Source organism: Leiobunum rupestre, chromosome 4 (assembly GCF_980474605.1).
Source record: "Leiobunum rupestre chromosome 4, qqLeiRupe1.1.hap1, whole genome shotgun sequence".
Classification (NCBI taxonomy): Eukaryota; Metazoa; Arthropoda; class Arachnida; order Opiliones; family Sclerosomatidae; genus Leiobunum; species Leiobunum rupestre.
In genome coordinates, this window is record NC_143387.1 from 51,871,954 (window position 1) to 51,892,693 (window position 20,740).

A 20,740-nucleotide genomic window follows, 5' to 3' on the forward strand; every position below is an offset into this window, starting at 1 on the left:
ACCTGCCAACCTAGTTGCCAGTATAAATAGTGGATTTTTGATCAAATTCCTACTCATTTAACGGTTATAGTTTTATACAAACCATTATAAATAGTTAATGAACTATATCTCATTGATTTTGTAAATAGTTCAGTTATGGAGTTACTATATTTTGAAATATACTATCTTCACGTAGGCTACCTCAGCTTTATTTTGAAAATCAACTTTATGAGTGATGTTTCAGAAAGTACCAATCAAATAGGAATGAGCAGAAGCAGAATTTTTTAAACCAAAGAGTAAATAAGTTTGCAAGTCCTACTACTGAAGTAGAGCTATGTTGTCTTTGTGAAAGTGTTTGGCCGGTTTAGCTAGGAATTTATAGAAAGGTTTATTATCGTCGGCTGTCAAAACTGGCATGCAAACCGACCTAAACTGGGTTTTAAACTCTAGTGCAGTGGCGCTATTACCGTTAACCTTAGTGTAAAAGCTATAAATATTTAAGAATGCAAACCATATTAACAATGATATTATTTATTTCGAAAAACAACTTTACAAACCGCTACTCGGGTAAGAATTTTGAAGATATTAAATTGAAAAACAAAATTCCGAGATCTAAAAGATTCTAACTAATGAGACTAACGAGTGTTCTACATTCCTCCATAGCTGTCGTAAAAATATCTCCCATAGATGTCGTCCCTATCAAAGCGTCTTATATCCCAGAATTCCTCGCAATATCAATCGTATAGAAGACGCGCATAGAGCTATCGCCGACAGCTGCCACCGTCGGCGAGGCTATTTCGGGACCCCCGCGACTAACTACCCCTACACTCTTGAGTGACAACTTTCGTGGGTGTGAGACGGGTAGCGGGGGGATTACGCCGACGTCATCGCTCTCCGCGAGACCTCACGTGGCCCGGGGGGTGGGAGTGGGAGACTTTTTTATATTCGTAAGAGCATAAGTAACATAATAACAATAAGTTTGACAATTAACGAGATTTACAACCAAACTGATTTTCATAGTTATTGCGTAATCAAGATGTTTTCTCAGCACAGAGCCCTCTAGTGTCTAAAATACGCGAGACTTCCGCTAAGCCGAAATATCTGGTTTCCGAAAGATAGGCGCAATATTAGGCTAAAATGATAAAAACTAAAAAAGTTTTTCTCGGCGCCACGAGCTCGTGTTTTTTTATCACGCGTGATTCGCGCGCGGGCTTCAAAACCAAGCCAAAGCCCCTCGCGACTCCAGAACGTGCTCTCCGATATTAGGCTTACATTTTTAGCAAAAGGTAGTCATCCAAAACGGTAAGTCGCCAGTCCAAGTCACAGCTTGAAGAGAGTATCAGTGCCAAAAAAAGGTTCGGTTAGAAAATTAGCATTAAAGCAATAGGAAGTGTCATACTTATGGTTATTACGTTACTTATGGTAAGAGCAATGTTACTAATAATAATTTGTAAACAGGAGATGTAGTTCTAAGGCCACGCTTTGGGGGGGGGGGGGGGAGGAATAATTTTTTTTAGCTAGATTCGTGCGGCGCCAAGAAAAACTTAACTCCTTTTGATTGATAAGTTGCCAATACCGTGTCTAGTTACGAAGTAAAGTCTAATTGCCAACTTTCATCGAAAGATTCCTAAAATTGGATACAAAATGGTCGATTTTAACGAGGTATACGATCTTTGGATTCTTCATTGCCAAACAGACTTTACCCCTACTTTAGCTTTTGTTCTAAACTAAAAGGCAAAGCTACATTTTTGACAACATCTTTTTTGAAAAGGAACCTTTGTGGGACGACGTCATTTCCGGTACGTGTCTCACCCCACAAAAATGCGGCTGGTGTCTCAATCCCGCAAACACGACCCAGAGAACCATCCTGGGAAATAATCGTCAGCCAGTTTACATCAGCCCATTCCTCAGCGAAGGAGTTTCTGTGGCTGGCAGTTTGTTATTCGTCAATTATCATAAGACACGTACATTTGAAAGTAACGCGAAAATATGGACGATTAAAGATTTATTTCAAAAGGAATATTGATTTTGAATATTATCTCCCCACGGGTTAAAGGGGTTTTCACTCTGGTTCTTCGGTTTCCCCGTTCCATTAAAACTTGTTGAGATTAACGGTAATAGTGAGTGTAGGGAGCTGTTGGCTCGCGTGGCATGAAGGGCTTGCCACTACCCTCCTACGCGTTGTAACCCGGCCACCTTAATTAATGGCATTACAATTCGATAGCTGACTTGACATTAAGGTATTAGCCAAGCTGATTATTGACTTTGACCGGCAACCGAACTGAGTGGTATATTATCGTCCTTAGGCATATTTAGACACTAGGGGGCTCTGCGCTGAACTAAACCTTGATTGCGCAATAACTCTGAAAATCAGTTTGGTGGTAATTTTTGTGGATTGTCATACTTTATGTTGTTATATTACTTACGGTAATAAATACTACCATTTAGTGGGATGATGATTAAAATTGTAACCATGATTTAATCGTTTTTAACCTTTATACATCTGAAGCTACAAATTTATTTCATTTTAATCAGATTTAATCATACGCGGGTATCCAAATAATCAAGGGAATGAACCGAGGGGTAAGACAGTCTCAGATAATCTGTACACCGAGTTCGTGCATTTAGCACTGTTAAAGGTACGGCAGTGTACACCGAGTTCGTGCATTTAGCACTGTTAAAGGTACGGCAGTGTACACCGAGTTCGTGCATTTAGCACTGTTAAAGGTACGGCAGTGTACACCGAGTTCGTGCATTTAGCACTGTTAAAGGTACGGCAGTGTACACCGAGTTCGTGCATTTAGCACTGTTAAAGGTACGGCAGTGTACACAGAGTTCGTGCATTTAGCACTGTTAAAGGTACGGCAGTGTACACCGAGTTCGTGCATTTAGCACTGTTAAAGGTACGGCAGTGTACACCGAGTTCGCAGAGTGTCTTACCAATCGGAGTGAACCGCCCCTAGTAGAAAACGTATTTAAACACGAGTTCTGATATAAAATGCGCTAGGCGCCTTTTAAAAGCTTACAAATTGGTCTTTAAAATCGTGACCTGCCCGAAAAAAAAAAGTCAATATCTGAATTTGGGGAGGAGGTCAATCTGTCACTTGGAAATTATTCGGGGAGCCAAAAAATGCAAATGCAAATAAATGGGCCGACATAACGGCGGCGGGCACACTTCCCGAAGGTATTTAAAGACCGAGAGAGAGAGAGAGAAAGTTGAGCTGAAATTTGGAGTGAATGTTACATCAGCTTGCCACACTTTAACCTTAGAGGTTTCGGTCTGCTCGCTGACTCGGAATTACTTTTGTCTTACGAGATAATAATTTCATTTAGCTAAAAGGAAATTAGCTAAAAATTATTAAATTTCTACCGTGTAATAATTATATAATTAAAGTTCTCGTTCTAAAATAATTCGCGACGAAAATGATGTCAGTATCGTGCGAGTAAAAAGTATGATCTATTGTTTCGAAAAGAATAAGCTAGACCTGAAATTCTCTGGAATAATTTAGTCAAAAATTTTATTTAATTCGACGTTAATTTATTAGGAAGGAAATTAATAGGCTGGGATAACCAATTCTAGACCAACTAGTTGAACTAATTCGGGTGGTGGGGGTAGAAAATTCTTTAGAAAAAATAGTAAAACTTTTCGAAATACACGAGTTTGACCCCCAACGTCAAATTGGAGAAAGGGTACTTCGACTGGCTAGTAATTTAAAATGACAACGCGAAGGTGACGCCGTAGCTTTTACCTCGCCTTTCGCGTCGTTGTTACTTTTAAGTGACCTTCGATCAAAAGGCGCAAATTAACATTTAAATTCGAAACGATTTTGAGGTCTGTAAACTGGCGCGTAATGATCGCGGGGCCGACTTAAAGAAACGCCAAGTTGGCCGTTCAAAAGGCGCCGGAGAATGATCAGAATGTGATAACAATCATTATCGGGATTATAGTTAGGGAAATTGTAACTGTAGCGCCTCGCCCAATAACAATCTGCATTCCAACATTCTTCGATCCAAGTATAGTGGAGGAAACGCGTCATTTAGCAAGAAAACAGGTCTCTGTCACCGCGACGGCAGACTGCAAACCGCCTTTGCTCATATTTCCAGATAATTTATTCGTCAATGTTTACATTTTTCGCACTCACGATCGCCTTCAGCTTCAGGCGGATTAAACTAAATAAAAGACATATGGTGTTTTACCAACTGAAAGATAGATAAATTTCAGCTCGTTGAATATTATTTCCAGGAAATTTCTGAAGCAGATACGCGTACCTGTTCGATTCAATTATTCGTTTGGTTTTAATTATTGTATTTTATCCGCTCAAGTTTCATGGTTAGATAAATAATCGTATTAAAAATGTTTATCTCAGAAAATATAGTAAGAAACTAGATTGAAATTACACATTTCAATTGCCCACTAATTTGAAATGAACCTAAATGAACCTAGTATTATTTAATTACATATTTATTTCTAGTAAAAGACCAGCTACGACAGCCTTGATAAAACGTGTATATAGATAGTTGGCCATTTACCGGTTACAAATTTTTATTTATGAAAATCACGATAACGTTTTACTGTTTAAAATTGCCTTGGCTAAGATCTAAAATATCCGATTTCGGTAATTCGATTTTATACGTAAATTAATATATTTTCTTAAACAACCTATCGTGGGTTTAACCCTTCTATTTGGTCCTATTTATAAAAATAAAAATCGTGTAATAAATGAAACTTGCATTAAGTTTAAAGGAAAGCCCTCCTCAATCATTTCATCAAAACATTCCGAAAGCGTAATGACGGGAAGCAGCAGCGCCGTTGCGGCCAATTCGAGAAACAGTCGGCAAGGCTGCCAGACCCATTCATCTGGCCACACCGCAAAAGCCGCCGACAAATTTCTCCCAAAAGTCACGATATTCGAGAAAAAGCGGAAATCCTAGGTCTAATTTCCTCGATAATTTGGTGGATAGAGCTACCAAGGTAATAATTACGAAAATTAATTAACCATCATTTTAATCGCGCGCCAATTAAGTCGTGGTTTTTGATTTTTAATAGGTCAAGAATTACTTCGTTATTTTTAAAATAAAACTTTACTCACGAAATTGTTAATTTCATAACGATCGAATATTTAAATATACCACCATTATATTTTAATATTCTAAAAGACATTATTTTTTGAAATATTTATTATAACTTTGTAATACTTTTTACATTTGAATGTATCAATATTTATTTGTATTTAATTTAAATATAAATCATTTTATAAATAAGAACCAAATTACGTTACTAACAATAAACAAATTAGATTAGTAAGCTTAAATAAATACTTTTTACCTTAAAATATTTAATTGAAATCTGAAAAATAAATACCTAATTTACCCATTATAAAATTAATTTAAAAAAAATGTTTTAATAAATTAATGTTAATATTTATAGGATAATATATAAAATTGAATATAATATATTATGATTAATATTAATATTAACGTAATATATTATGAATATATAGTCTATTAATATTGACGTAATATATTATGAATATATAGTCTATTAATATTGACGTAATATATTAATATATTATGAATATATAGTCTATTAATATTGACGTAATATATTAATATATTATGAATATATAGTCTATTAATATTGACGTAATATATTAATATATTATGAATATATAGTCTATTAATATTAACGTAATATATTAATATATTATGAATATATATTATATTAATATTAACGTAATATATTAATATATTATGAATATATAGTCTATTAATATTAACGTAATATATTAATATATTATGAATATATAGTCTATTAATATTAACGTAATATATTAATATATTATGAATATATAGTCTATTGATATTAACTTAATATATTATGAATGTATAGTCTATTAATATTAACGTAATATATTATGAATGTATAGTCTATTAATATTAACGTAATATATTATGAATGTATAGTCTATTAATATTAACGTAATATATTAATATATTATGAATTTAATATATTAATATATTATGAATATGACATATTAATATTAACGTAATATATTAATATATTATAAATATAAAATGTTAACTTTAACGTAATATATGAATATAACATATTAATATTAACGTAATATATGAATATATCATATTAATATTAACGTAATATATGAATATAGCATATTAATATTAACGTAATATATGAATATAGCATATTAATATTAACGTAATATATGAATATAGCATATTAATATGAACGTAATATATGAATATAACATATTAATATTAACGTAATATATTAATATAACATATTAATATTAACGTAATAAATTAATATAACAAATTAATATTAACGTAATATATTAATATAACAAATTAATATTAACGTAATATATTAATATAACAAATTAATATTAACGTAATATATTAATATAACAAATTAATATTAACGTAATATATTAATATTATATGGACCACGAAAATATTTTCCATAAAATTGTAATAAAAAATAAAAAAAATCATACCTTTATAAAAATGTAACGTCTAAAATCGTTATCCATGGTTATATCCTCCAAACAAAAATAAGGCGAAAAAATCAAAGAAAATCAGTTCGTAAAATTGTCTTTGGCCAAAGTTCTCATGGAAGAGCGGAGATTCCGTTTTGCGAACGAAAATTCTCACGGAAGCGCAAAAACAAAATCCAAATAAAATATTCGCTGACAACAAATTTCCTCGCGATTTACAACACCATCTTTGGAAAAAAAATAAAGAGATATTTTAAACGAAATTAAATTGAAATTATAAAATAACCGAAAATGAAATAAGAGTGCAACAAATGTTAAACCGCGAAGTCTGAGCTCTGATTTGAGAATAACTGCGGGAGAGATTTAGAAAACTTGGCCGCAGTTTCGACTGAGAGAGAGATGTTTTCCGTTTATTTATAAACTCTATACGCCACGCTTTCTGCCTGTAGCGCATTGTGAAGGTAGATATCAGTGAAGCGAAGGGAGCGTAGCGGGATAAACTTACGTTTCACGCGCCTTTCATCATAGCCGTGAATATAGTAAATATTAACCGATTTTAATGAAATTTTTCGTATACTTAGGACTATAAAGGTGATAGGTCATAAGGCAGACCGAATTTTAAAATTCGATCTCTGACCTGAGATATTTGACGTTATACTAGAGTTTTTTTTTTATTCAAAGAAGAAAGGGCTGATTTGAGTTTGAGAAGACCGCGAGCCCGGCGAAGACACCATCTGATTAATCAGGGCGAGATATGTGTAACGGCCACGCCAACGGGGGGATACGTGGGGACAGGGGTGGAGACACCCGTAGCGGAAGTATTCCGACCACCCGTTGGGGGATTGGTGGTCGTCCTCACACGGCCATCCACAAACTCTGCCTCCCGGACGCCTGGGATTACAGGAGTGATATACTAGAGTTATTCAACTTGTACGAGGTCACAATAGGTCAGACTTTCTTAGCCCCTCCCCAAATGGATAAAATGATTCGCCCTCTATTGCAGATAAGTAGAAAATCGTAAAAAATAATAGTTTCGATAAATTAAGAAAAACGTTACTTAAAATATATATTTAAAAATAAAAATGAACAACGAATTTTTCTCGTGCACAAACGTAAAAAGTGTATTTATTATTTATTACTGAAAATAAATAAATGTAATGCGCAATTACTATAAAAGCGGGGTGATTTGGACAAAGCGAGTAACCCAACCTCCTAAAGTTAAATAACCCTGGTTACACTTTGCTATTAAAAGTCAATGTCACCTGACAATTAGGACAATGAAGTAAGCATTGTGGTCTTATGTAACAGCTATAATTGCAACCAAGCACGTGCTAAGCAAATTTTAGATCCTTTTTTAGGCTAATATATTAAGGAGAATGCATCCAAAGAAATACCACTTTTATCGCGGATGTTTTGAGAATTTGCCATTTACATCTATTTTCTATTATATTATAGCGTGAAAGCCGTGAACTGTCTACGGAGTCGGACGAGAAGCCTAATACCCTTTTCAGACGATCATAAAATAAGTCGAGTGACATATATTTAATGCCAAGAAACCTTACAGTTGTAATTTAGAAAAGTCTGGTTTAAAAATGACCTTCGCTTTAATAAGTCTAAGGGTATTTTTGGAGCTACGATGTTAAGAAACGTCTTTCAAGTAGTTCAAAACTCCTCACTTTCTCGTCCTTTTAGATAGAAAGTCCAGTATAATAAATAGAGCAATTAATTCTTGTGGGTAAAATAGTTCAGCAAACACTTAAATAGCTCGCTTCGCTTCAGTATCGGGTCGCTTGGGGGGGGGGGGGGAGGGGGGTAGAGAATTCTCGTTCCCTCCCCTCTTTCTTAAGCGACTTTCTTAGTTTTGGGGGCAGAAAACGGGTCGCAATTCGCTACAAAAATATTTATCTGAGTCAAAAATCATTTAATTAGCGGGAATTATCCCCCCCCGCGTTCGTGACGTAGCTCGCAGGAAAGGCAGCAGTAGCTCTACACTCGATTTCTTTCGGGGGGGGGGGGGTTGGGGGGCGGAGTTTCCTTTCGCAATTTCCCGGAATACACGCGTTGATCCAAGGATGAAAATATTGATATTTTGCTTTTTCAGGGAAATATTTTTTTCACACGTACCATCAATTATCAATACCTTATGAAATTTAAGATATTTCATACAGATCGATAACGTAATGTAAATTTAAATGAAACTTTATTAAATTTAATTACCATCACTTGATTAGTTTGGAATTACTACAGAAACTGTTATTATCATTTTTATAAAAATTTAATTTGTTTTAATTTCTTTTAAATATATTTTTTTTGTCGTAAACTTATTTATTTTATCCTATATTTTTAGACATTTAAAATATTTAACACTGATCGATACCGTAATGTAAATATTTAGATTAACCCTAATTAAATTTAATTACCATCACTTATTTGGTTTTGTTTGAATTGGAATTTGTGTAGAAACTATAAGTGTATTTAAGTATATTAAATCATTTAAATGGAAAAAGATTAAAATATGGAATTGAAATCATATGCCGGGTAAAATCGAATTAAAATTTTCAATCGTAAAGTACTAGCATCTAATAATAGTGTTGTAAGTCGGAAAATTTTCATTCTATGATTAGTCAAATATATTGTGTGCAAATTTAAATAAAGCGGAATTTTCGCCTCATGTTTTCGAATGTAAAAGTAAAACTGAACCTCTAGACTAGTTTTAACTGATTAACAATGTAACACTATTAATGTTCTGTAGTATGTTTACTGATCATATTAGACATTTTATATCGATAAAAAGTTAAAAACATTAAAAACCTTAAAAAAATTATTTCTGTTTCAATTTGTTATTCGGAAAATTTTCTGGAAATTTTTCCGCATTTTATTTAATATAGTAGTAAATTTCTAGTTAAAATTTATTTCGTCGAAACACAAGCTCACTGGCTCGTGATAAATTCGTAAAAATGGTAAGTCACGATGTTTACTAGCCGCAATTTCGTCATACTAGTCATTGCGAGTACGTAATAAGCGGCTATCAGCTCGTTGATAAGCCAGTAACACGCGGGGGTATTTACAATACATTTAGTGAAATTTCAGGGCTGAGGCCATTTGGCGGAGGCGGGGTTTATTTACGAGTGCGCCGAGAGAGAAAATAGATACGCGAAGTCATTCATTATTTATTTCTCGCTAGTTTTGAAATCCCATTTTCTTCGATGACGAGTATCCGCTTCGCCGCACGTGGGTTTTTTTGGCGCCAATTTTACGTCGCAAAATTACCCGGACTTATTTGGCTTTCTGGTCTAATGGCTTCAACGGCTGCCGGCGATAAACTTAAATTTTTTTTTCCACCTGGCATATTTTGACGACTTCAAAATGAAGCCTGTATTTTATTTTCGTGGCGAAAGTAATGCAGTTGCTTTTCTTGCAAAAACGCGAGTGAACGACGAATTTTTAAGCCTTTACTGTAATAGCGTTTTCCGTTTGACCGCGCTCGAGCGATCGAGATTGGCCCGTTCAACATTTCGCGTGTTCCAATTTCCCGCTCTCGAGCGCTCCAAATCGCTCGAAAATGATCTGCCGATTTCGACTCGGATCAAACGTTCCTCGTGCTCCTTTTGAGCGCGGGAATAAACGGTTCTAATGTTCAGTTTAGGTTCCGTTTTCTCAGTCGGAGTGAGACAATAACGTCACTGATGGATCCGGAGCAAATTTCGAGCACATCGAAAATGCTGTACGATTTTAGATAGAGTTGAACCGGTTTCTTATCCTACAAAGTTTGAGGCAAATATAAACTGGTTTCCTTTCTTACAAAACTTGAGGCAAAGATAAACTGGTTTCCTTTCTTACGGAACTTGAGGCAAAGATAAACTGGTTTCCTTTCTTACAAAACTTGAGGCAAAGATAAACTGGTTTCCTTTCTTACCAAATTTGAGGCCAAGATAAACGGGTTTCCTTTCTTACAAAATTTGAGGCAAAGATAAACTGGTTTCCTTTCTTACCAAATTTGAGGCCAAGATAAACGGGTTTCCTTTCTTACAAAACTTGAGGCAAAGATAAACTGGTTTCCTTTCTTACGGAACTTGAGGCAAAGATAAACTGGTTTCCTTTCTTACGGAATTTGAGGAAAAGATAAACTGGTTTCCTTTCTTACAAAACTTGAGGCAAAGATAAACTGGTTTCCTTTCTTACGGAACTTGAGGCAAAGATAAACCGGTTTCCTTTCTTACAAAACTTGAGGCAAAGATAAACGGTTTCCTTTCTTACAAAACTTGAGGCAAAGATAAACTGGTTTCCTTTCTTACGGAACTTGAGGAAAAGATAAACTGGTTTCCTTTCTTACAAAACTTGAGGAAAAGATAAACTGGTTTCCTTTCTTACCAAATTTGAGGCCAAGATAAACGGGTTTCCTTTCTTACAAAATTTGAGGCAAAGATAAACTGGTTTCCTTTCTTACCAAATTTGAGGCCAAGATAAACGGGTTTCCTTTCTTACAAAACTTGAGGCCAAGATAAACTGGTTTCCTTTCTTACGGAACTTGAGGAAAAGATAAACTGGTTTCCTTTCTTACAAAACTTGAGGCAAAGATAAACTGGTTTCCTTTCTTACCAAATTTGAGGCCAAGATAAACGGGTTTCCTTTCTTACAAAACTTAAGGCAAAGATAAACTGGTTTCCTTTCTTAAAAAAATTGAGGCACAGATAAGCTGGTTTCTTATCCTACAAAGTCTGGGTCAAGGCTAAAACAATAAATTTTTGAAAGCAAGATAAACTGGTTTCCGCGGAAATCTTAAAAATGTAAAAATTAAGCTGAAATTTAGTTCGTACTCTTTTAATTACGAGAAAAATAACCACCTCAAAATAATTTGTTTTGGTTTCTACGCTATAAATGTCTTATTACAAGAGGATATGAGAAACAAATACACAAAGGCAACATCTGCCTCATTTGAAAAGATAAAAATTTGTATTTAACCAGAAATTTCCAACTAGGAAGGAAATTAAAATATTATCTTGAACGGGGAAAACATCTATACTTTTAAAAATGTCAATGCAGTTTTTGTTACCGTAGTTGTTTTTTAGAATTATAGTGAAATTCTATACCCGGGGACCAATATTTTTTATTAAATTCAAAGGCAGTCAGTGTTGCCCAACGATATTGCGTAACTGGTCCTAAAATTGCACCACGAAAATTTACACAATCACAAAGAATTGATATTTTACGAACCTTCGAATAAAAAATGGGAAAAATATGGCGAGGAGATAGCCAGAAATATTCGCCTCCTTAAATCAATTTTTTTTTGTTAAAATAGGGAAAATTTGCCAATTCATCGCGTCGACGCGTTGCGTCAGAACATTTAGATTCTGTCGCTCTCCTAAATCAGTTGCGCGGTTCGAGAACGGATTGTTTAATTCGAATCTAGACCCGCCGTCAGACGGTCGGCACGAAAGTTACCAAATTCGCTAAATTTTTATCGTCGGCGATTGATTCAGCATTGGCCCCCGTCGACAAAAGCAGCTTAGATTGAAATTTACGGTTTTCCCCAACAGCATTTCCATCCCGCGTCAGAATCTCATTGATTCAACGAGATTATCGGTGGAAATTGTTACGCAACAAGCGGCGCCTCGGGCGCGTACTAAACGCCGAAATATGACCACGTTTCGCGATATGTTTTATCGCGTCAAATGGCGTTAATGAGCCCATTTCATTCATATCTGCTGTTATCGCCAAAATATTTCTTTTAACAGAGTTCCGCGTTGGTATCACTTCTAAGAAAAGGGTTCTACAGATTGTAAATATAAGTCAGTTTCAAGACAACGAAAGTGGTGTGGAGAAAACTAAGTGGCAGAATCTACGGCCACCGCACCGTATCGCAAGCTCCAGCGCCGCGGTACTAAAACCCCACGGTACAGTTTGAGCAGATTCTGCCACGTAGTTTCCCCCGCACCACCTTTGTCGCCTTTTTAGCGGGGTTTTCATTTGCAAGTGCTTTTGGGGGGAATCAGTTTTTTTGAGAACGCGAAAGAGTCTGTCACACGACGACCTTCGGGAATAATATTTCACGCCTTTACATAGAAAATCCGGCTTTATATACATAAAGCAATATGTTATATTAAGAAGTAACAAAAGTGGCTTGGTGTAAACTAAGCCGCAGAATCTGCACCTTTATTGCCCTTGAAAAGTACAATGAACTAAATAGTCTGCTAGGACGCGCTACAGCTAACGTAACTAGCGCCAATCATCTCTATCTTCTATTAAACCTGGTGACACAATTGTGAAATTCGTTGATCCATCATAAATATGGAAGTTCATACTCCGCTTAAAGATCCCGGAATATGATTGGCCGGATCAGATATCACGAGGTACGGAAAAGGAGAGCCTACTCGATTTCAACCCAGATTTTCCAAACGCCCTTAATTTGCGGGTTCTAAGAGGGGAAACTATTTGTACGACTTTAACCATTTACAGTTTCATGAAAGGCCTTTGCACGGTATAGGCGCGTTCAGGTAAACGTAGAAAACGCGTTGGTTGCATTGTAGAGGGATATCCCTACACGTAATCCTAGGAAAGAATGGCATAATACTCTGAACCCATTTTAAAAAAAAAAGGCCGCGGTGATAACCGTTTGGATTAACGTCAATGATCAATTAGAAAATAAATGAAATTTGTGGTCGAGACAGATCCCGCCAAAAGCGCCACTACCCTCGCCACGAGTCAACGGCTGATACGGAATATGAATGGAAAATTCACTTCATTATAGAGTTTCCCACCTGCCCGTTCTATCACGCTATAACTCCTCTACAACCGTCCTCTGCCACCAAATCGAGGCTACCACTACGACGCTTCGCTAATAAGGACACTCCGTATAGACCCGATTACCTTTGATTTACAGTGGGCGTCGCCATCTTGGCTCAAGCCTTGTCAATCTAAAAATACATTTTCTACGTGTTGATTGTTAGTTTTTCAAGTTCAGGCTTGTGGCTTTGGCTGTAATAAAGTGCTTACGTAACAGATTACCAATACGCCTCGAAATAGCTTAAATATTTTTGAGCCATTCAGAACCTTTTTCTCGATAAATTTCGAGGCTGAATTACTTCAGTTTGAACTTTTTAAGGATCTTACATTTAAGAATTCAGCGCAGACTAAGGTCACCCAAGGACGTGGGGCTAACCAAATCCAAATAATTCTTTCTAGAAATCTAGAAATCCACAATAAATATCATAAATATTATCACTTTCGGGAAATCCGTAGAAATATTAGAAATTCAGAAATACACTAGAAATATTGGAGAGGTAATGAAGTATTGGAAATATTGAAGATATATGGGAAATATTGGAGAAGTATCGGTAATATTTGGGAAGTATCGGTAATATTTGGGAAGTATCGGTAATGTTTGTGAAATATTGAAGAAGTATTGGAAATATTGGTAATATTTTGGAAATATTGAAAAAGTATCGGTAATATTTGGGAAATATTCGAGAAGTATCGGTAATATATGGGAAATATTGGAGAAGTATTGCAAATATTGGAGGAGTATCGGTAATATTTGGGAAATATTCGAGAAGTATCGGTAATATATGGGAAATATTCGAGAAGTATCGGTAATATATGGGAAATATTGGAGAAGTATTGCAAATATTGGAGAAGTATCGGTAATATTTGGGAATTATCTGGAAATACAGAAATGAAGTGGAAATATTATAAATATTTTTATATCAGAAATCTGGTGTAATTTTCTTCGGGTTGATTAGAAAGATCCATTTGCAGAGCAGTCTTAGATGGTTCGTGGATAGAATGTTTTAATGGAATGGTCCCGGGTTACAGAATTCAACCAAATTGGCACCTTACGTAATGAACCAGCCCAGACAAAGACACAACAATTCAAGGCGGTCGTGTAGGTCTATAAATATTTAAAAAGGCGTCAGGACTAGACCCCGACGCCGCCGATGATTTCTCGGCGCGCCGCCGACGGCTTATAACTTTTTTTAAACGGGGCTACCAGATTTTCCGTGGATATCAGTCTCTTTGGAGCTTTATCAAAAATGTAGATCTTTCTTTATCACGTCTGTGGCTTCGTGTTTCGTAGTAGGTTACACCTTTAGTCCGGGTTTAAGGCAAGTTTTTAAGCCTAAATTATCGCGTGAAATTTCATTTAAACGCCGCCACAGACAAAAAAATCGGCACTCCGCCGATGAAAAATCACCGGATCGCCGCCGCCGGTCAAAATTTCGCGGCGTAGCGGTCTAGTCAGGACAAGCGAATATTGGCACAAGACGAAGAAAAATGTACCACGGTCGGAAAGAAACGGGCGTGTGTGCTTTGGAATATTAATGCCTCCGAGATTTATTGGAGCGATTTAATTTACAATCGTCAGGGTTCCCACCAGACGGCGCAGTGGGTGTCCGCCAAACTTTCTCGCTCCCTCGAACGGTGTTCCGGGGAAGGGTGAAGGCAGGTCAAAATCCAACTCTAAACGAAACCACGTGACCCCAACCGGCGCCGTTTCGCGTCCACAGTCTAAAAATTCGCGCGCGGAAGCTTTATGACGAAAATGGGGGAAGAAAGCCCGGGGGTAGAGAGCTCCGGCTCGGGAGGGGAAGGCGCGGGGAACGTCAAACGGCGGCAGCCAATGGCAGAGAGCGGAAGGTTTCTGGAAATTTTCCATTGAGGACCTCGGAGCGTGCGCGAGGTTCTTTGAGCGCGGCGACGTAATGAATGGCAAATGACAGACCGATGGGAGACGCGCCGTTTCCATAGCGACTCCAATTTCAAGCCCTCCCTTTCCCCTCTTTTTCTAAAGATGGAGTTATTTTAGATGTGTGTGCGTGTGGTTGGGGGAGACGCGGCCCTGGGATTCGGAGAGAGCCAGCCGCGTTTCTTTTAATCGATTAAACTTTCGCAGTCGGTTAAACGACCGAGCGCGTCACTCCGACTCCCCGAAAATCAATGATATGTTTAAATAGCGCGCTCAAGCCCGGAAGCTCTTGAATAATGGATTATTAGCTCGGATAAGTTGTCCCACCAGGGCAGGGTTTACATTTAAGTGACGTCATTTTCAAGGAAACCTAGTTTAGCTAAAGTGACGTCATAAACAAGAGGGTTTTGGCTTGCGCGTGATCGAATGTGTTGGTGGGTTTGTGGGGTACAGTAATTTCGAGCGCGAGCTTGATGCCTCGTTTTCAAATGGTACAAACGAAAAATCCAGACTATTAAAACATGTACTTTCATGAAAGACTTTTTTTGAAATGGATAAATGATAGACAATTTGTTGGGCGACTGACTAATGGTAACCAAAAAAAAACCTTGATAGGGACCGGCATTTGATTTCACGGGCGTTGCTTTTTAACACCGTGAAATACTTGAATTCTTTTTAAGAAAAAGTGAAGGTCAAACATTAATTATACACCCCCCCCCCCCCTCCCGTTCTTTACCCCTTCTCTGGAGTCCAAAATTCTGTAATCCTTTAAAATTTACGTTTACTTCGAATTTTATAAGTCTAGTACCCCATAATGTTTTGGAAACAAAGAATTGGTTCTTCATATCGTCCCAAAATTCCATCCTCGCAGACTATTTCTTTCGCCACCAGGCGTCGCTTTGGCGCGGGACGATTATAGAACGCGTATTGCGAGAGTCTCCTCTACGGAGCTCCCGAAATGTTGTGATTTTATTTTTAGCGCGACTCCTATTGCCCGACGGGTTACCTGACATCTTCGTCAAAGGGGCCGGGAGAATCCAAACGATTCTAGTCTAGCTTCCAAGTGAAAGTGGAGCGTCGGCGTGTGGGGAAGCGGGCTAGACAAAGGCAGTAATTTTCTCGCGAAAGATGGCGATAAAAATGCTAATGCTTCTGAGGCATTGATTGTAAATACAAGATCCGTGTAAATAAACAAGACATTCCATTGACCGAGAAGCGTTTCTACCGATGTTAATTTATAGCCAGCCAATAAGGAACTGGGCTTTATAGACGGATTTACAAATAGCTTGCCGATAAACAAACAAAAAGTGGCGAGAATCATGATAGGTCGCGAGAGCTTTGACTCTGTTTCATACTAGATGGCACCACTTCAGAATTTAAATTTTTTCCGTCGCCCGCAGAATTGTCCGCTTATGTTTTCGAACGTGGAGCTTAAATGTAAAGAATAACTTGAAGTTGTTTATAACGCCCGGAAATAGACCTGCCCCTGTAGAAGTGTTCTAACCTCGAAACACCGGCGCTCGGGGTGAAGTGGACAACGGGGAAACGAATAAAAAAATGGAAATTAACTTATTCCGTAAAATGACTATCGGGGCTTGTTCCGGGACTAATGTGGATTACGTTTTAGTATTAGTATAGTATTAATTATGGACGAAGAAACGCTATTCTAAGCCTCGATCAGCACGAATAAGCTGATATTCAATTCATTTTACGCGTAGAACTAATTTGGCATTTCTTTAGATAATTTATACCGATTAAATCCTACATTTAATTTAAATTGAGTGCACAGGAAAACGTTCGTCAGTGGATCACCCAATTTCACATTCTTGGCTACCGCAAAATTATACATTCAGTTATCCGTTTACTATATTTATGATCGTGTGGAAATTGTGACGCATCTGAAATACGCTCTTAACTTCTAACAGTATTTTAAGTGACGTTTTAAATCAAGACTATAAAAAAATTCATTTCAAGAAAAATTAGGAATAAAAAGAATCACAAAAAATTAATATTTTTCACGGTTTCAGACTGTAACCGCCATGATCTGGTAAGACATTTGGTATTTAAAAATCGTACTATAATGGCGTAATAACCATAACCGTGAAAGGACAAAATGTGGATCGATTTATTCAGTCAGTGCTCCAACAATATCAAAAGTCATTTTAAAAACACTCGATACCGCCTTGAATCTCATTTCAGAGACAACAATTAGAGGGTTGGGGGGTTTCTACGCCACCTACGAAATAAAAAATCCTTGACAAACGAACCCAATTAAGTCAGATCGGTAAGCCTAAGCCGCGGACGCGTAACAAAAAATTTATGTCGGGACAGCCGAGCAAAATAGCTAGATGGAAAATTTTCAAGCGACAGAGAAAAAAAAGGCGTAATGACGAAGGGGGTAGAGAGTAATTGAATGACATTAACGCACGTTGGTCCGGACAAGCTCGGACGAATTTCGTTCCCGAGTAGCTTTTACCGGGCAAATTTGATGGGTGCCGGTCGAGACAAGCGGCGCCACAATGGAATGTTACCCCCCCCCCCCCCAGGCTGCGTTTTTTTTTGGGTGAAACCTCAAACTGAGTCTCTCTTTCTTCGAAAAGCCTTTAGTCATTTTTCACGATTAGCCGAGGACAAGGTCGGCCAAGGTACGCATCACGTTCGCGGTACACATTATTATTCCTACTCGGCTCTTTGGCCGCACGCGAAATCGCCTCGTCTGTCCGAAAGGTTTCGCCCTTGACTCCCGCCGCCTTACGCAATGCCTGCCTCGAGTATTATTTACTAGTGTTGTAAGCCGAAAAAGTTTCCAGAAAATGAACGAGGCTTTTTTTTCCGGAACATTTTCCGTATTTTTCCGAAATAAAAAGTATTAATTCCATGATTTGTCTAATATATTGTTTGCAAATTTAAATAAAGCAGCATTTTAGCCTAATTTTTTCTAATCTGAAAGTAAAACTAAACCTCTAGACTAGTTTTAACTGATTAACAATGTAACGCTATTAATGTTTTGTAGTATGTTTACTGATATTAGACATTTTATATCGATAAAAAGTTAAAAACAATAAAAACTCCTAAAAAGTAATTTATGTTTCAATTTTTAATTTTTACGATTTGCGGAAAATTTTCTGGAAATATTTCCGCATTTTATTTTTCGGGAAAATTAACAACACTATTATTTACAATTTGTCGGGCTCCAACTACATTTTCTATGTTTTCCCCAAAATTAAAATATCTGACCCCTGGTCATTCGAGCCAGTTATATTAGAAAGAAATTGCGGCGTGTGCTCGAGGGAGATTTAAAAGGAATCTTAGCGTCTGAAAAAACTACCACTACGCCCTCTTTGTTTCGCCATGGAAACCTAGATAGGTAGCGGCTAAAGCAAACGCTATTAGTTTTTCTTCATCGTTATTCGTAAATTTGACTTTATAATGATACTCGCATTTTAATATAATTTTTGCATCGTTTGCTTATATTTTGATAAGTTAAGTTCGGAAAAAAACGTTCTTGGGACTTTTTGAATTTGGCTGTAGCAGACGCTAGATCATAGGCGCTACCTCGGAGAAGCTAGCGCCGTTACGCCACCTAGACGCGTTTCGGTCGCGAATAACTTATGTTATCCCCAAAAGGCTTCCGATATTGACCGCGTAATGGTTTGGTGAGGGTTATATTCCCTTTAAGCGAAAACGAGGTATTTGACCAATAGGGAGCTAACAGTTCTACGTCACCCATGCTTTTTCCTATTGATAAAGAAATTCTACCCATGGCGGCCACAGCCAAAGCTACGGAGTGTTAGTTCCCTAGGGCCTATTTAAACACCCTAACGCAGGGTTGTGTACAAATTTCATTGGAATGCTGAACGTTTTACGGGGGGGGGGGGAGACAATTTCCGACGGCAACAGGCGTCTAACCAATGAAAAATGTATACAAGAAAATGCACAACTTCTCCTTGTGTGGGGTGCTGTGTTTGTTGCTCCTAGCTCAAACTCTCGAAATTGACAGACTGCCTAATGTGTGAGGTACTTATACTAACTATTTTTAATTATAGATAAGGCTAAATTGCAATCGCAACTATGGCTAATTTGACGCCTTTTTATAATCAAAAAATATTTTACTTTTACGTAGTCTAGATTATCTTTGCTTTTACCAAACTATTTTCGAGAACCCTTATCGAAAAGTTACTATATCCGCAACCTTTAAAAGGTAAATTTGAAGTTTGTTTACCTTCAGGATTAATTGAAATTACGTAAAAGAAGAAAAACAAGGTTTCGCGCGCACCCATAATATTTATGTGTCAAAAGGCACGGCACACGCTTCCGGTATTTGCCGCCTTTATCAGAGCACGCCAAGGAAGGCAACAAAGGTGGCGGGTTATAGTTCGGCGAGGGTGCAACTGGGGAAGCGCCGAAGCCTCGCTCGAGAGAAATCGACTCGACACTCGACCCACTATAGGAGAAAAAGCGCAGCTATGGCCAGCCTAGGGCCCCGCCCTAAATCGGATCTAGCGAACGCTCTCCTCTGATCGATCCGAAAATCGATCCGCTGGCGGCCATTTTTACTCTACTGTTTACATCGTGAACGATGACGTCAGGAGCACGAGGCGCTTTAGTGAAACGTATTATTGTTGTCATTGGCTGAGGCGTGCGCGGCCCGAATCACGTGGTTTAGTTTGGATTCGGACGATGTTGGTCAGTGACTTCCTACCTTGGCCCAATGATGAAGACATAATGACCGGGTGTATCAGAAAAATTGTCTAAATTACTTTAGTCACGATATAAATGGTCGTAGAAATACGACGCCTACTGGGAGGTTATAGCGCCTACGCCGTAAGCTCCGAACAATGGGGGGTTCGATTTTCGACCTTTCGAACTCTTTCGCGGCCGTACGAAGCCCCCTTAAAAATCGGATTCAAATTTAAAATGATCACTTACGTTTTTGAACGTCATCTGGGAAAACGTTTTCGATTTTAGTACGCAATTTAGTCACCGGGAAAACCTGAAAAACGGATCACATTTTAGACACGTAGACACATTGTACATTAATATACAGCTGCGCGTTCGAAATAAAAAATGATATATCGTGGAAAATGTTCTTCGATATAATACGTAAAAAAAAATCCAAAATTTATCCAAAAAATATATTCCTTAAACTTTTTAAAAAATTCTATCAAATTATAATATCTAAAAACAGTAATATCAAAAATCGACATTACCATTATCATCAAAGTGTGCAACTTACTACTTTTTATATAAAATGTATATTTTCCGTACGTAGGGCTTTTTTTTGTACAGCTACACTTTGGAGTAGCGGGAACGACTAAACCTAACACTGCAATACGTTAGCGATTTAAAAATCGAAATATTTAGATAGAATTTTTATAACTTGTTTATTACGGTAATAAATGCGATTATTAAATCAATTTCGTAATACGTTTCGCGATTTTGTGAACAAAATTTTCGGCGAATATATTTATTTTCGCGAGCGGCGAGAATCGAAATTGGAGAACCGGTGATTTTGGATTCGACACGAGAAAAGCCACGCTTATCTGTTATGACTAGCGCTCTC

General features: G+C 37.3%; 1 protein-coding gene across 3 annotated transcripts in view; it reads right to left on the minus strand.

Annotated features, from left to right (window-relative positions):
• The window catches only part of LOC149948211 (sodium- and chloride-dependent glycine transporter 1-like), a 39,533-nt gene extending 19,028 nt beyond the window's left edge, over positions 1–20,505 (minus strand). Inside the window, exons 1-2 of one of the 3 annotated variants that reach the window (XM_090173155.1) lie at positions 20,414–20,505; positions 20,107–20,170 (exon numbers count right to left, since the gene is read on the minus strand). In XM_090173155.1, coding sequence (XP_090029281.1) covers positions 20,107–20,121 — 15 coding nt within the window. In that variant the 5' untranslated portion in view covers positions 20,122–20,170; positions 20,414–20,505. Of the gene's footprint in view, positions 1–4,710; positions 4,857–6,494; positions 6,808–20,106; positions 20,171–20,413 lie in introns of those variants that run through there. The other 2 variants (XM_090173154.1, XM_090173156.1) reach the window with 2 other exon arrangements.
• Positions 20,506–20,740: the final 235 nt, after the last annotated feature.